This window comes from Lasioglossum baleicum, chromosome 1 (assembly GCF_051020765.1).
Source record: "Lasioglossum baleicum chromosome 1, iyLasBale1, whole genome shotgun sequence".
NCBI lineage: Eukaryota > Metazoa > Arthropoda > Insecta > Hymenoptera > Halictidae > Lasioglossum > Lasioglossum baleicum.
In genome coordinates, this window is record NC_134929.1 from 7342104 (window position 1) to 7359153 (window position 17050).

The 17050-nt window shown below is 36.7% G+C and overlaps 1 protein-coding gene across 15 annotated transcripts in view; it reads left to right on the top strand.

Annotated features, from left to right (window-relative positions):
- C3g (C3G guanyl-nucleotide exchange factor) overlaps nt 1-17013 on the top strand; it is a 116578-nt gene extending 99565 nt beyond the window's left edge. For 10 of the 15 annotated variants that reach the window (XM_076443223.1, XM_076444678.1, XM_076439180.1 and 7 more), the window contains 12 exons: nt 243-359; nt 782-1098; nt 2812-3019; nt 3302-3325; nt 4681-4876; nt 4950-5202; nt 5603-5852; nt 5948-5962; nt 6072-6246; nt 6584-7228; nt 7311-7442; nt 7965-17013. In XM_076443223.1, the coding sequence (XP_076299338.1) occupies nt 243-359; nt 782-1098; nt 2812-3019; nt 3302-3325; nt 4681-4876; nt 4950-5202; nt 5603-5852; nt 5948-5962; nt 6072-6246; nt 6584-7228; nt 7311-7442; nt 7965-8103 (2471 nt within the window). In that variant the 3' untranslated portion in view covers nt 8104-17013. The remainder of the gene's footprint in view (nt 1-242; nt 360-781; nt 1099-2811; nt 3020-3301; nt 3326-4680; nt 4877-4949; nt 5203-5602; nt 5853-5947; nt 5963-6071; nt 6247-6583; nt 7229-7310; nt 7443-7964) is intronic. The other 5 variants (XM_076440004.1, XM_076440840.1, XM_076441696.1 and 2 more) reach the window with 5 other exon arrangements.
- Nucleotides 17014-17050: the final 37 nt, after the last annotated feature.

Sequence of the window (17050 nt, forward strand, 5' to 3'; positions counted from 1 at the left end):
TTTGCATATATTGCAAGACCTAGAAGCCAAATAAAAACGTCTTACTTTTTTAAACTATCTTAGTAAGCTGAAACTAATAGACTGATGACCTTAAATATTTTTAATATGTCCACTGCTTTATATTGTACGTACTCATTTCTATCATAAATGCATAAAATGCGCGGTCTAATTGTCATATTTAATATTTCATCCACTTGTGTATTCAATATAATGTTTCCTTACGTATTTCATCTCTTTTACAGGCATGCAAGTCAATGGTACTTCAAACTGTAGCTGCTGGGACGGTTCCGAATCCAGTATACCAAGCACAATGCTGTTGGGTCAACAAACTCCCCAAGAAATGCTTAACGCGTTCACCGGTATGCGACAGAAAACTTCATTTTCGACGAATACCGTAGCACGGTAACGGGAACGAGTGACATCACATATTTATAAGCGCAAAGAAAAATGTATGAGCTAAAATTACGCAAGAATTCCTCAAATAGCTAGTGGAGCAAGGTAGCGTAGGCGTGTCAGACCTTCCGACCACGCGAATAAACAGTATCGTATAGATCTTCATCGAAGTCGGTGTAATTCCGTTAGCATTCTTTTTCTCGATCGTCTCGAAAGATCAGTTGGATGAAAGTCAGAAATCCATGATGCCCGTCGGCTGGGAAACTGTGAAAGCTCTCCTCCGTAAGAAGGATCATTCTCATAAGTTTTTGCCAACGCAAAATTGATCCTTAAATAAAGACATTCTCGACACCGTTACTGGGTGCGTGATACGGCAATCGTGTTTCAGGTATAGAAGGGAAACTGGAACGATTATCCACCCAAACGCAAGAGTCCGGTGTGGTATCCATGCACTCACAACGAAGTTCGTCCCAAAGTTACACCGCCTCAAGCATCGCATCCAAAAGATCATCCCAGCAGAGTAGCATTAGTTACAACTCCCAGACGTTTAACTCGCAGCAGCAATCGTTCTCCCATACCAAGATGTCTTCTGACAGTAACGGGTCCATATTCACCCAGAAGACAATGAGTAGTTCGAAAAGTACCATTAGCGCAACAAATATGACTGGAAACGGGGACCCTGCGTTGCTGGAGAAACTGGTAAATGTGGGTGTTGCATGCTCGTCCCTGTTCTCTTTTTAATAAGAAGCTCAGTCAGAAGTAGCGCGTCGCGCAATTTCTAAATTATTCTACAGTAGACAAATACACAGTGTCTCCCACTAATATTCGGACACTCTTAAAAACACCATTACCTTTTCAATATTGAACTATGCGATTTGAACTTTTTTGGGAAGCTAAAGCAATTAGATTACTACAGGATGTGAAAAGGAATTTTTTCAAAAATTGCATTTGGTCGGAATTGTAGGGGAAATATTAAAAGTTGCATTTCACAACTTTTTTATATAGGCCTATATTGAAATTTTAAGAAACACGTTTTGTACATCTGTGTAAATTATATGCACAGTAGAAGTTCCAGAGAAATCGGTTGATGCGGGAAAAAACGACAGGCATTGAAAGACGTAAGACTCCTTAGAATTAGAAAATCGTACAAAAACTGCAATTTTTACCATCTTTAAACGTTTGTAGCTCATTACAACGTCCACAGATTTTGATGAAATTTTCAGAATATGTTTAATTGATACCGATATCTACGAAACGTGTTTTCTAAATTTTCCATATAAGCCCACATAAAAAAGTTGAAAAATACAACTTTTACTGTTTTCTCTGCAATTCCGACAACTTGCAGTTTTTTTCGAAAATTTTTGTCACGTTCTCTAGCAAACCAATTGTTCTAACTGCACCAAAAATTTCAAGTCGTATATTCCAATATTAAAAAAGTTATGGTGTTTTTAAGAGTGTCCGAATATTAGTAGGAGTCACTGAACGTTATCGACAGTTATAAACTTCGTGTAAACTTCGTCAGTTTTCCATTAATTGCGCCATTTATGTTTCTTATTAATAGCTTTGTACCGTTTCTCTTTTATTTATTATTTCTGTAATTCGTTGTGAATAATTCATACGCTAGAATACTATTTTCTACGCATAGTACTGTCATAACTAGACAGCGGATTTTATGCATTTACGACAAAAATGAGTAGGTGTAATTTCAAGCCGTTAAAACATTAGAAGAATTTTTCAATTCTCTTATATTATTTTCTACCTATTAAACATGTTAACCCTTTGCACTCGAATGGCGAGTCTGAGGCGCCACTAAAAATTGTCCATACCATTATTCAAAACAGTTATAACATTCTTCAATTTGTCTATATTCTATAAATTGTAAAAAGCTCAATTGTTATATATAAGGAAATAGGTTCAATTTCATGTGCACAATGTAAAAAAGATTACGTAGAGCAAAAATGATCTGGGTTGAAACAAATATCTTGATTTTGGAGTTCAAATTGCTTTGACAGAGTGCAAAGGGTTAAGAAAGAAAATAAATTTCTATATCACTCCAGTTTGTTGCAAATCAGCTAGAAAATTTGTATGCATTAAAGCTCATCGAGCGCCCTTGAAAAAGAGTAAGATCAAATTCTATTTCACTTCAATCTCACGATTTCCAACGGTGACAAAATTGTGTAGAAATCCGCAGTGTATTTATAACTAAACTGCGGATTTTCTGCACCTATTAACGAGTACCTTTACGATAGTTTGAACTGATCGAAGCCGTTAAAAGAAGAAATACATATTTATTGAACCTCTGTTTCCTGCAATTGATGCAGACGACTTTTGTATCTTGCATAAGGATCCGCAGTGTAGTTACGACGTTCGAAAAGTTCTGTATCAACTTCGAACTTACATTGTTTTTGTATTACGTAGGAAGTAGAGTCGATTTCTATGTCAGACACGAACGGCGTGCCACCGGCATTGCCGGAGAAACGTTCGAAACGTAGAAAAGAGCGTCAGCCGTCGCAGTACGACAATGTACCTGAGAACGAGCATTTATCAACCTGTAGTTTACATACCAGTAACGGCGACAGTCCGGATGCCAGTAAACCACCGCCGCTTCCGCTCAAAAAGAGACACAGTAAGTCGAACTGTAATTAACAGCGAGGACAGTAATAAAGCAATTAACGAGCAGCCCTCTCGACTCGACGCTGTGTCTGCTTTATTACCGTCCGATATATAGATCTTAGATTATAATTCGATAACGGTAAACAGTGAGAATAGATTTTATTGTCGAGAAATTGAGTTGGCGGACAAAATTGTTTTAGTAAAATTGGATAGATTATATTTTAGAGTAGATTGCTCCGAAATCTCTTTCCTGGCAGTAGGTTAAAACTGATGAAATATATTTTGTATCCCCCAGTGTTCCAATCAGTGGCATATTCTGGTAAGTGGGGTCCTGCCCACACAAAATCAGCTATCCCACAGCAAACACTTTCACGCTAAGTTGGAATCCTTCGTTTTCACGCATTAATACACGATTTTTAAGCTCCTAGCTTCTTTGCGGCATGTTTATAATCTTCCATTTATTCTCTCATTTTTATGAAAATGATTTTGATACGCGTCATTTGGTTTTGATACCGAGCTTGGATATTTTATTCATGGGTCATTCCATGCCGAATCGATCACTTTTCGCTACCATCGTAGATTTTGTACTAAATGTTGTAGTCCATGTGAAATTAGGGGGGGTTTAAGTCATCACTTTGCCGGTTTCGAATTTTTTTAGAAACGGCAGGCCTTCCGAATAAAACGAAATGGGCAGAAATTGAAAACTTTGAAGGCCTGCCATTTCTAAAAAAATTCAAAACCGGCAAAATGATGACTTAAACCCCCCCCCCCCCTAATTTCGCATGGACTACAACATATTTCGTTTAGAAGAAAATCGACGATGGTGCCTGCAAAAAGTGATCGATTTGGCATGGAATGACCCTCATATCTTTAGCTTTCTTCGTGGCTTATATTATTGATTAATGTGACATTAAAACCGGACGATGATATCTCATTTTTCTTTCTGTGTATTGATATCGAATTTTCGAGAATTCGTTACAACAAGAGAAGCAACATTCTCCGAATTAATTAATTAATTATTCGTGTTTAAAGCACATTATACTGCACTTCTTTCGTTTGCTCATAATAGCTCTGCTGCGAGTTCTAAATTTCATTAACAATAGAAACTAATCTTGAGCTAGCCGCGTGGGCGTCGACATTGTTTCACTAATCGAGTTGACCTTTTCCGGCTAATAGTCAGTTTAACACTTACGCTTCTTCAACTGGAACAGCTCCAGAGAGTTCAGTTTCCACCTTCACGATTATGTGTGAAGAATCGGCGAAATAGAACGATTTTGCTTCTAACACCGCTAGTTTTAGATATGAAAGCATTCGTGCTTGTGTAACATCTGTTCTGTATAGTGTTTGATCCCGAATTGATCGTCTATGCGAGAAATGTTGTTCAAAAGATTGCATTCACATTCCAGTAAGTTGGTTAGAAAGTTTGCGTGCTCGAATTTTCTCTAACATTTAAATGAAGATACACGCTTGTGCATCAGTGTTTTTTCTGTATTTTTATATTCACCTGCGCTTTTAATACGTTTTATAACATAAATCATGCTTGTATCTACCATATGTATTATACATATCATGGAATCACAATTTTTATTTACCTTTTTTATGTTATTACACCATTTCGCCGTTCAACGTATTTATTATAGAAATTACTGAAACCCCTGGTCGTGTCTATTTCAGTTATGGCGTACATGGAGATGTTTGGGAACTGTTCCCACAGTAACAATGACTTCATCTCTGGTCTTGGGACTCGCCATTCGGTGGCAGCTTATAATTCAATGCAAGCGGAATGGCAAAAACACGAGATGGCCCTTACCACTACCCAGTCGTGCTCCTTCATGGCGCACACTATGGCTACGTTACATGACAATTCAAAGTATGTGATTTAATAATGTACAGGTACATTATGCGTTGTGACACTGCGTACATACATTCCGGTTTTCTTTCAGTACCTCCATAACTATGACACCGCCGGTAGCTGAAATAACAAATAATTCTAGTCTCCCACCCGCATTGCCACCAAAGAGATCCCGTTCCATTAAATCAAACGCAACACCCCCGCCTATATCACCGAAACCTACTGTTAGCATGCAAAGTATACACACAATCGAACCCGTAGTCACTTCGACTCCAGTGAAAACAGAAGAAACTGTGTCCACACATGAGAAGAAGGAACTCGCACCTTCGACGCCGGTAAAATCGGTGAGTACCGTATCGGTTCTCAAAGTGTACCAAACATACAGTCGAGGGCACCCTTGAGAAACTCATAACTAGACAGCGAATTTTATGCATTTATAACAAAAATGAGTAGGTGTAATTTAAAACAGTAAAAACATTAGAAGAATTTAAAAATACTGTTATACTATTACTTTCAACCTGTTAAACATTGTGAGAAAGAGAATGAACTTTTCTTTCACTCCAGTTTGTTGCAATTCAGACAGAACATTATTTATTTTGCATAAAGATTCGTTGTCTACTAATAACTTCCGTAAAATTTGACCAAACACGACTCGATGACTGGTCAACACAATTAGTTTTCAAAGGGTGTCCCCTTAAGAGGGTAGACTAATTATTCTTTAATTGTGAATGTCTCGCTTTGCAGAATAATATTACCTTAGAAACAATATTGCCATCTTCAAGACCCGCGAGCAATGCTCTGTCGTCGATATCGGTCGACGAAAACACTCTTGAACTGAGAGACGTTGACCAGGACAAGTATTCTTCAAGCATTCTCGAGGAATTGGACGTCACCAAGTATTTAGTTTTCAAGAAGCCTGACGAAGAAGGACCAGACATACGGGGAGGACATCCAGATGCACTGTTGATCCATGCAACCAAAGCTAATAAACATGGTAAGCTTGTTTCCTTCATCGTTCTAAGTAAATGCATTATTAATAAATGTTCCTTAAAGTATATAATCATTGTGGATTTCTTTCATGCTTCTTAGACGAGAAGGAGTCAGGTCAGTTAGTACTCTGTTCGACATTCGTTATAAAATGTATACAACATTAGCAGTAGCAATTTCATGAAAAATTGGACATAATATTTTACAGATGCCTATCTTTTTACAGATTTCCTATATCAAGAAGCATTCTTAACAACGTATAGGACCTTTATGCAGCCACTCGAACTAATTCAGAAATTACACAAACGTCATCAATCATTCTCTCGCTCTGCTGACGTCGCTGAACAAAGGACAGCTCGTGAGGCGTTTGCTTTACTAGTTAGAGTTGTTAGTGATTTAACGTAAGCCACTCTTATATTGATCATGTATCCAAATGTACAGGGTGCATTAATAACTATGTCCACTAATAATATGAAAAAAAAATGTTATATAGAAAACTGACAACAGTATAGAGGGGGGCATATTGTGACACAAACATTTTCTGCGTGGGTGGAGGCATACTCCTACTCTTCCTACCTACCTGTCCTACTTTTTATACCATAGATCCATAAAAATGTTGACCTTCATATGTCCTAAACCTAATAGTTAACGAGATACAATATTCCAAGTGAACATAGTTATTGCCCGACCCTGTATAATAGTAATCAGAAACAGCTAAAAAATATTGTATTCCTCTAGCATATCGGACCTCGATGATACTCTCCTGCAGACCTTAATGGAATACGTGCTGCAACTAGTATGTAACGGTGACCTCACCATGGCGAAGGCTCTGCGAGTGAAAATTTTAGAGAAACATCAAGCGAAACAGTTGCAATCAGCACAACCAATCCTCTCGTCACTGAGCGTGTCAACGAAGCAAGCTTCTCTTCTCGATTTCAAGAGCGAACAGATAGCCGAACAAATGACGCTACTAGACGCGGATTTGTTTATGAAAATCGAAATACCAGAAGTACTGATCTGGGCCCAGGAACAGAACGAGGAACGAAGCCCGAATCTAACCAGGTTCACGGAACACTTCAACAAAATGTCTTACTGGGCCAGATCGAGGATTCTGGAGCATAGGTTAGAGAACGAGGCGAAGGATAGAGAGAAATACGTGGTTAAATTTATTAAAATAATGAAGCACCTTAGAAAGATCAACAATTTTAATAGTTATCTAGCCTTGCTTTCTGCACTGGATAGCGCGCCTATTAGAAGGCTCGAGTGGCAAAAGCATATTACAGAAGGCTTGAAGGAATATTGTGCTCTTATCGATAGTTCTAGCAGTTTTAGAGCCTACAGACAAGCTCTGGCTGAAACGCAACCGCCGTGTATCCCATACATGTGAGGATCCATTTTCAATATTATTTGATTAACGATATACTACAGAGATTGATAAACGAATAAATATTCTGTCTGCTTTCAGTGGTCTCGTGTTACAAGATCTTACGTTTGTGCATATTGGAAACAGTGATTTATTACCTGATGGCACTATTAACTTTTCAAAAAGATGGCAACAGTTTAATATCGTCGAAAATATGAAAAGGTTCAAAAAAGGGTATGGTCATCTTCCTGTTTTATACATATATCATTTGCTTATTTTTGTTAAAACATACAGAGATGATGAACACTTATTTATAGACAGCAGATCTTTATGCAGAATAAAAATGTTCTGTCTGAATTGCAGCAAACTGGAGTGAAATAAAAATTCATTCTCTTTCTCGCTATGTTTAACAGGCTGAAAGTAACAGTATTTTTAAATTCTTCTAATGTTTTTACTGTTTTAAATTACACCTACTCATTTTTGTTATAAATGTATAAAATCCTCTGTCTACTTATTAGTTAATATTAACCCTTATTATTCAAAATATTGTTTAGATTATTAAATATGTTGGTGTCTAATCAATTGCTAAATATGCGAGTATTGAAGGAGGTGTTACATCAATTTCATATCCATAGTAAAATGACAAGAATGTTTACTTTTCGAGTTAAAATAGCTCCGACTGCAAAGAATTGAATATACAGTTAATTTCTTCCGAATGCAACCTTAATTTACGAACCTGGTAATTTTTTGTTGCAGGAGATACTCGTTCAAGAAACACGAACGTATAATAACGTTCTTCAACAATTTCAGTGATTTCCTCTGTGAGGAGGCGATGTGGCAGATTTCGGAGAGCATCAAACCGCGCGGGGGTAAAAAGGCCCAGTCGCAGAACTAGAATATATCTAACCCTTTCACTGCCTGCGTCTCGAAATCGAAAGGCTGAACCAATGAATTAGATCGTTTATATTTATGGTATTTAGATAATCGCTTAATCGCAAAAAACCAAAATCGAAAATTATACAACACACCGAAGGCAGTGAAAGGGTTAGCTCGGTCTACCCCGTTTCAACAGCCTCTGTGAGGTTGTATTTTACTTTATGGGAATTTGAATATTCAGTCCATAATTGTGCAGAAGGAACGCGAGAAAGCTAAGGAAGCATGTGTTTAGATTAAATTGAGACTTGATGTATTCATTTCATTTAATATTAATCGTATTGTGCGAATATCGATTGAATCGAAACGTGTCGAAAGTTGTGAGAAGTTAGGGAGACTCTAAATGAATTAGATAGATCAAATAATGTCTCAAGCGCATTTTTGTAGATATTTTTTCCTTTTGCCATAAGATAGTGTGGAGAAATCACGCGACATTTACTTAAAAAGAATACTAAAACGATGCAGCTGTAATGATGCTTAACATAGCACAAAGGGCGAGAGGCCCTCACTTTAAACTATTCTATATGTATGTCTATATGAGAACTATTTATTTATTTCCTTTTAATCAGCAAATTGTAAAAAAGTAGTGGATGTCCTTCATTTTTTTTAACTTATTTAGATACATATATATATATAAACGTCCATTATATAGCTTTAACGTAGGTAGAAGAACTTTTCGAACGTCAACAGTCAACTGTTGACTGCGCAAGGAAGAAACACCAATTCCGTTAATTAATGTAGAGCCATCGTGGCCTCAGATAAGCGCCTGATCGTCGCGCTTTTCCGAGCACATGGTACGACTCCGATCGTAACTGTTACATATACTATTGTATATGATTATATAGAAAACCACTTTTTGTTGGGAACTTGTTAATAGGTATCCAAGCTTTCAGCTTTAAGTCGAGCGGTTACCTAGAGGTATAGGTAAATTAAGTATGAAAAGGAAAAAAAACCACAATCGTAACGGCAGAGAATTGAACTGAAAAGTTTTCAACATCACCTTCTATTTTATCGCGATTCGAAAATAAAAAAAAGACATTTTGTATCTTTTAATACTAGCAACGCTACGTTTGAATTAGCTCTTTCAACTGAACGAAAGTGAGAATTCTGTTTTCTTAAGCGGACCCTACACGGTCAATCGGAATGACAGTTTTGTCGAAGATTGACATTCGGATTGATCGTGAAAGATTAATACTGATGTACTGATGAAATGGACTGACGGATTTCCAGATATTTGGAAATCCGAGCTTCAATCACGGGAAGTGGAGGGGAGACTAAGGGTGAGCGCATACTAGAGGGTCTCGAGAAGGCCGCGGATCGTTTCGAGAAGGCAGGGGCCTTGGAGGAAGGGAGCAAGGAGTCCATGCGGCAACAAATCTCTAGCAGGTAGACGGAGAGCAAAGCTCCGCGGCCTTCTCGAGACCCTCTAGTACACTCTAGTATGCGCTCACCCTAACAGGCTTTCTCTTTAAAAGACATTGCGACTTAGTTATTGGTTATAAAATTTCAACACTCAATACTGTCAATCTGATAATCAGTCTGTCAATCGTGATTGAAGTAAGGATCAGTCAGGATTGGTCAGGATTGACAGTCCGACTTGGTCTGACTGTTCAATCAGACTGTCATTCCTGATTGACCATGTAGGGTCCGCTTTACATATGTATATAATACATTCCGTTAAATCGAACGAGTCTGATCCGAGTCGATTTATCGTTATTGAAGAAACAATTCGCGTCTCCGTTCAACTTATCAGAACTTAATAGAGTGCATCAAGTTTTAAATCTTCTAAGAACGACACCGCTGTAACGATAATGGCTGTCTGTGTGCCTCATATTATAGGGTGAATGAATATCTGCCTATTAATTCATATTTCTCCGGTTTCTTTTTCTTTTCTTTTTTTTAGAAATAAATGTCTTGTAATACAAAACACTCGACGACCGAAGATGATAACCGGGCTTCAGGGAGTGGACTGGTTTTTCCAGGATTGCGAGGGTGCGGGATGCGCGTTCTCATTTCTCAATAATGCAAAGATGGCGTTTTTGAGTAGCCAAGAGTGCTAGATGAAAGATCAATCTAGTTCTATTTTTATTTTTAACAAGCTGTCAAACTACGTTAAGCTGCCAAACGACATTTGCGTACGTAACGAAATAAATTGTAATCGAAATTAACTGACTGGCGAATGTTTATAATGTCGATAATGTAAATTTCTATTTAAATATTGGTTAAATGCTGCGACGTTCGTTTTTCAGTTGTATCGAAATATGATTCTAAAAGCACTTTTAGTTTTTCCAGAATTTTCAATTTTTCCGTCATACTTTTCCAATTTCTCTTATCCTATAACCTAGTTCGGACTAATACAAACATTTTAAAAAAAGAATTAGCCAAATCGGTCCAGCCGTTCTCAAGTGATGCGCTTACCAACAAACAGCATTTGATTTTTATTTATATAGAATAGAATGATACAAATTACGCCTCGTAAACGTAAAAACAGGACTTTCGAGGGCGATCGCGGCATCGATTGATCTTTTATCTAGCAATTTTGACTACTGAAATGCTCCATCTTTGCATTATCGAGAAATGGGAAGGCGCATGCCGCGCCCTTGCAATCCTGGAAAAGAGTCTACTCCCTTAAGAGAATTTTAAAGAGTACATACTCTGTCATTTGCATGTCAACGCGTTCCGTGTGTGCGACGGCAACAGGTGTCGCGCGGATTTATTATTCACGTTGGAAAGGCCTAAGCAGTTGATAAATTAGTGTCGGTCTATAAACATACGCAGTTTATTGAAATACTTACACAATACTTAAACCGGTCGTGGAGAAAAGCAGAATAGCCACGTCATTAGTCACCAAGGTGTAGTTAGAGAAGTTTGCTATTACAATATTAAATATGATATAAACAGTTGTCAATTTTCAGGACATGCACCAAATATACATACGTAACGTTAGCTTTCAATATCAAAGTCACCGGGATGTAACAGCCGATGAAAATTGTGATTACTATAGATGCACTCCGTTAATATCGATGGTAAAACAATGGGTAAAAGAAAAATCAAAAAAGAGAGTCAACCTTAGTTACGAAATTTTTAACGAACCGTAATTGTTGCGCCGATAATTAAAGCGAGAATCGTATACACATACGACGACGAACGAATTTCTTTCAACGTGAATCCATTGCTGCGTGGTCGTGAGCGAATGTGGGTGATAAAAGAAACACATTTCTGTTCCGAATAGCTGATACGTGTAAATTATTCGTCTTATCTAATGCTAAGAGGACCTTTAATTAACGTTGTACATAGTTTTCGATTGTACTCATAATTTCTTGTACGTACGCCAGTGTCTTCTGTTATATCCGTAATTGTATATATATACACAGTGTATTATCTTTACATTAACTTATGCATGACATAATCAGCTCATACATTTCTTTGTTAAGTTCATTGAAAATCATTGTAAAACCACGTTTCGCGAAATCATGCAACCAGCAAATTTTTTTACGACAATCAAAATCAAAATGTCTCTATTTTGTAATCTGACGTTTCATTCTCGAGAAATGATCGAAAATAGACCGATCAATCCGAGATACTGTTCGTATCTCAGAAGAAAACTCAGATTGTAAAATAAGAAAGAAATTATTCGATGATTATAAAGAATGAGTATGCTTTACTTATTAGTTGATACGTGATTTTGATGTACATCTATTATTTTCGATTTTGTTCTTTTTTTTCTGTAATTTTTTTTAATACAATCATTGTGTCACATTTTTTCCGAAAGCTGAATGCACTTTTTCTTTCGCATCGTACCACCCTTAAGGATCCCTGACGTAAATGTATACGTAATTTAAGTTTCTTCGGTGCTTTTACACATTCACTTCGATGCGAGTTCGAGTGAACTGTATAATTATGTTAAACTTCTAGTTGATTCTTCCTCGACTTACTGTGAACAGGATTTTCTTGTAAATTTCAAGTAAATATGTAAGGCATTGGTTTTAAGGTAACTTTAACGCTAACCAAACATGAGTGAGATAAAACAGTGAATATGCAACGAAAAATGTAGTCTCAATCAGTCTATTAGGTAGGAACAGTAAGCTTCTTCGCGGTAGGCAATAGCGCTGTGACGAAAAATGGATTAATTTAATAGTCGTATTGATAATAAGATATTTTTGAGATTTTATTGCTTCAAGTTCCTTGTCACAAAAACGTAAATATAGCCGTGTCTGTGCTACGAGAGTTCAAATACCTGTACTTTGTGTGCTTCAAGGACTTTTTTCTAAATTTGATCTAGCATTATTATTAGTATAATCAAATTTGTAGAGCAACAGATTACCAAATGAAATTATTTCACAATTTAAAATAACATAGTTATCGGTTTTATGTACATATATGTAAACGTACTAGTTAAGCGGAATAAGGCAACTGCGCATTGCTCACTTTTTTGTTAGATAGCAAAGATCAATGTTCATGGAATTCCCTTCAAAATTCAAGTCCGAGTTTGTACATAATTTTTGAAACGTGCGTTAAAAACTCCTTCGTTTCTAATTAAAAATATAAGCGAACAAAAAGGTAGAACGTTTAAGAAATTGCATGTACATGGGCAGAGCAAGCTTTCCATTTCCGATGTGACCCGTAGCGAAGTTTAGTTTTCCTGTGACAGTCATCGATTCGTAGGTCTCTGGCAAATATATCTTATTATCAATTATCTAATTTACGTTAAGGGGGTAGACTCGTTTCCAAGATTGCAAGGGAGCGGGATGAGCCACCTCATTTCTCAGTAATGCAAAAATGGAGGTTTTCAATAGTCAAAAACGCTAGATAAAAGATCAATCTAGGCCGCGATCGCCCTCGAAAGTTCTATTTTTACGTTCACGAGGCGTAATTTGCATTAATCGGCAGCATGTAGCTATGAAAATCAAGGACTAAAAATAACAGTTGATCTAAAAAATTTTGTACGATAAAAACATAAATAAAAAGTTGATTATTATTGAAATTTAAGATAATTACACAAAATACATATAAAGAAAAGAATTCGAAGAACAAAACGATTAAAAAATACCTATCGTTTTTTATATTTTTTGGTTACAAATAACAGTTATCGAGACGTAATTTGCATTATTTGGAAGCATAAAGCTGCAACAGCTACAGTGACTCCCATTAATATTTGGACGCTCTAAAAAATACGATAAATTTTTAAGTACAGCTTGTCAAATCTAGCTGTGCGGCTGAATGTCTCCCCGCAAGGGGAAATGTCCCCGCTGCGCAATGGTGAATAGGCGGAACCTTGAAATTTGAAAGAAAAATTTTTTTCACACTGCGCAGCAAACCGATTGTTCTAACTTCCCAAAAGAGTTCAAATCGTATGGTCCAATGTTTAAGAAGTTATTGTCATTTTAAGAGTGTTCGAATATTAGTGGGAGTCACTGCACATGCTGCCGAATAATGCAAATTACGCCTTGTAAACGTAAAAACAGGACTTTTGAAGGCGATCGCGGCCTAGATTGATCTTCTATCTAGCGCTTTTGACTACTGAAAAACTCTTCTTATTATCGAGAAATGAGAAGGCGCATCCTGCACCCTTGCAATCCTGGAAAAACGAGTCTAGCCGCTTAAGCGAGTAGATTGATCCCTGCGATAGTATCCTCTGAAATCTGATTAACCAGATCTAAGCTAGCTTAGGCGTAAATATAATGAATCTATGTTTTTTCTATCTTCAGCTGAACGTAGATAGTATAGCTTCTAAGGAGACAGTCTGTACACGAAAATGGACTCTAAAGCAATTGCTGTTGAACTTACTCTTACAATGCAAAGGAACTTGCACATCGTGCAACACAGTGAACGATGCTGTTTGATTACCACATAGATCAGTACTTCCATGGCGAGGGATATTTGCACTTTTAATGATAACGTTGTACATACATGTATACATATAATATTACGAATTTAACGATCGAATGGAACCATCGATCTCTTACTAATATATTTTCAAGATGAAAGAATGCAAGAATTTTAAGACATGGGGGGGGCTAAAACTCGAATCAAAAGGAAAATACATGTGAGCGGAATAATCTCGATGGGAATATATATATGGGAAGTTTGTTTAAGCGTTTTGAGATTAGTACAGAGAAACCGCACGTCAAATAACTCTCGCCGAAATTGAATTTAACGATGTTCTGAATGTATCGTTCTAACAAAGAAACAATAAGTAACATTCTTAGCGGATATCGATAAGCACACACATCAAACAAGTAATAATTACTATTAATGTGTTACTGATCTCTTATCGCAAACAAAAAATATACGTGTAACTTTTAACATTAAATAGATATGGTGGTAAGTATTAAACAAAAAAATAACGATACCGATCAAACAAATAATCATAGCGATTATTGATGCTCTGGCCGATGTACGTTCGAAGTATATCAGTTTAGGGTGTCAGTCATCATACAAAACAAAAACCAACATATCCACATGGCACAGTATTGCTGTATAGAAAACAGTCAAAATGAACAATTTTACTTAGAATGGAGTCTCAGATGCAGTAGTTGGTTTCGAAACGTCGTTTATAAATACCTTTCAACTTTCATTGCTTTCTGAACGATCATGTAATTCGTTCGTTTGTTCGACAGTATGCGTATAATTGACATGATCAAATATACAATCGAAATATGTATTTATAGAGTTGCAGCATTTTTCAATGCACATCTTATTTATATATCTGTAATTTGCGCCAAGAAGTTGCAAAATTCACAATGTTCAACGAACTTAACATTTCTGATCAATGTGCCCGTACAATTTGGACATTTATAATCTTCGAAGGGACTATTGTCATAGTTACTACTAGGAGTGGGTGGGTACCCAAAAATTTATATTGTCGCCGGTCGGGTCAGTAGGGCTGTTACTTTTCCGAAGCTTCGACTCTTCGAAGATTCGAGGGAACGAAAGGAACTTCGAAGTATTGAAGCTTCGAAGCCTTCGAACTGCACGAAGTTTCGAAGTCTTCGAATCGTATGAAGTTGTAACTTAATCAATTTTTTATCTGTGGTGGCGTATTTTTTTCAAAATGTAGGAGTGTCTGTAATTGTATCAAATATAACTTAGCAGCGAAATTTCGAAGTTCAAAGCTTCGTGCTCTAATAATTTACTACGGAGGTTCGAATTTCGAAGCTTCGAAAATTCGATTTTCATCACCTTCGAAGTTCCGAAATTCGAAACTCCGAAATTCGAAACTCCGAAATTCGAAGCTCCGTAATTCGAAGCTCCGAAGCTCCAAAATCTTCGAAGGAAAGTAACAGCCCTAGTCGGGCGGTTTCTCAATCTGATTTTATATGAATTCTTTCAGATCTTTAAATGTTTTCGTATTTTATGTAAATGAAATCAAATTTTAAAAATCTATATCAAGAAAAGAAAACAGTGCATCGCATTGCATGGAAACTATTTTAATTTGAATTTCTATAAATGCGGGTAAAAATTCGCTAAAAATGAACGAAAACGAAATTTTATTATTAAATGCAATCAACCATATAAACAGAACGATGCTTTTCCGTGATCGTATACTTTTTGAAAAAGTCATATTAAATGCGTTGTGTCAAGCTTTCCGAAAGAAAATGGTTGAACTTATTTAGCAATCCGAATATCGTCAGCAGAAAATTGAACGATTTTAATAATCGTCGTTACAAGCAAACGAATTGTTATAATCTCAAGTTTGGAAACCAATCTAATAGGTTCAATCTGCGATTCATGGTACTAACATCTTCGGGGATTCATTCCTTAAATAAAAACCAAAATAATTGAGCGATCTTTTACTTGAATCTTCAGAAACGTTAATATCACACGCGAAACAAATGTTCTGTGCATTATTTAAGGGATTAATCCTGTTGTAGTACATGTTCGAAGCGTTACAACTGCGAATCGAAATTTGTATCTTCGTCCCTCGCGGAGATAGCGACAAATTGATATCGAAAGACATTTATATATTATATGTGTCTAATCTGTAGGTATTTATATAGTCGATAGAACAGGTATAGATCGTTGATATTCAATGACACTAATTGCACTTTGACTTCTTGATTAATTATCCCCAGCCCCAAAGTAATTTTTACCCTTGGGGCTAGAAATCGTCTCTAGCCACGAACCGATAAGAATTTGCGTTTAAATATATTCTTCCTTAACTCACGAGTCACAGTTTTCTTCCTCTGGCTGTGAGTATGTCAGAAGATTAATTATCAGAAATAGCAGAGTATAGTCAGTGGAAGAAATTGGAGGAGGCAAAGCGAATGAAAAGAGAAAATCAAAAAAAAAAGAAGAGGATGAAAATTTCCGAACACAAGAAAAGTTCACTATATCATTTCTACCGACTATATCAACACGTAATCGTGAAACGTATGGGAAACGGAACACAATTCACTGAGCATATCATTTGTAAGCGAGCGATTACTACATATAATTATCATTGTACCCCGAGGTTCCCTTCAATTATTCTCCATGACGAGAAAAAAAAGAGAAGTTCCGACGATTATGCGACGAGGAAAGATACACGTAATGTTATGCTCACGCGTTTAATTGTGCGATTTATTGCGTATACCAGTCATATTTTTCTATGAACATTTTTCTTACTGTGCTGCAAACACGCGCCGTTTAGAGCCACGCGTTTATTTCGATGCGATTCACGCACGATTAATCCTAAGTATTATACGTATATCTATACGATCATTGCTTACTGATTACCGTGGAATATATATTTTCCTTCTGTTTCGTCGGTCTGCAACTATTGCGTATGTTGGACATATGTTTGTATGCGTATGAACGTTTTCGAACGAATGGTTTTGCTTCTTTTGTAATAGGTGTACGAAGAAGTGAAATAAAAATGTGTTAAAGTCAACGTGCCTTGTGATTATACCCTAACGAAGCGGGAGAAA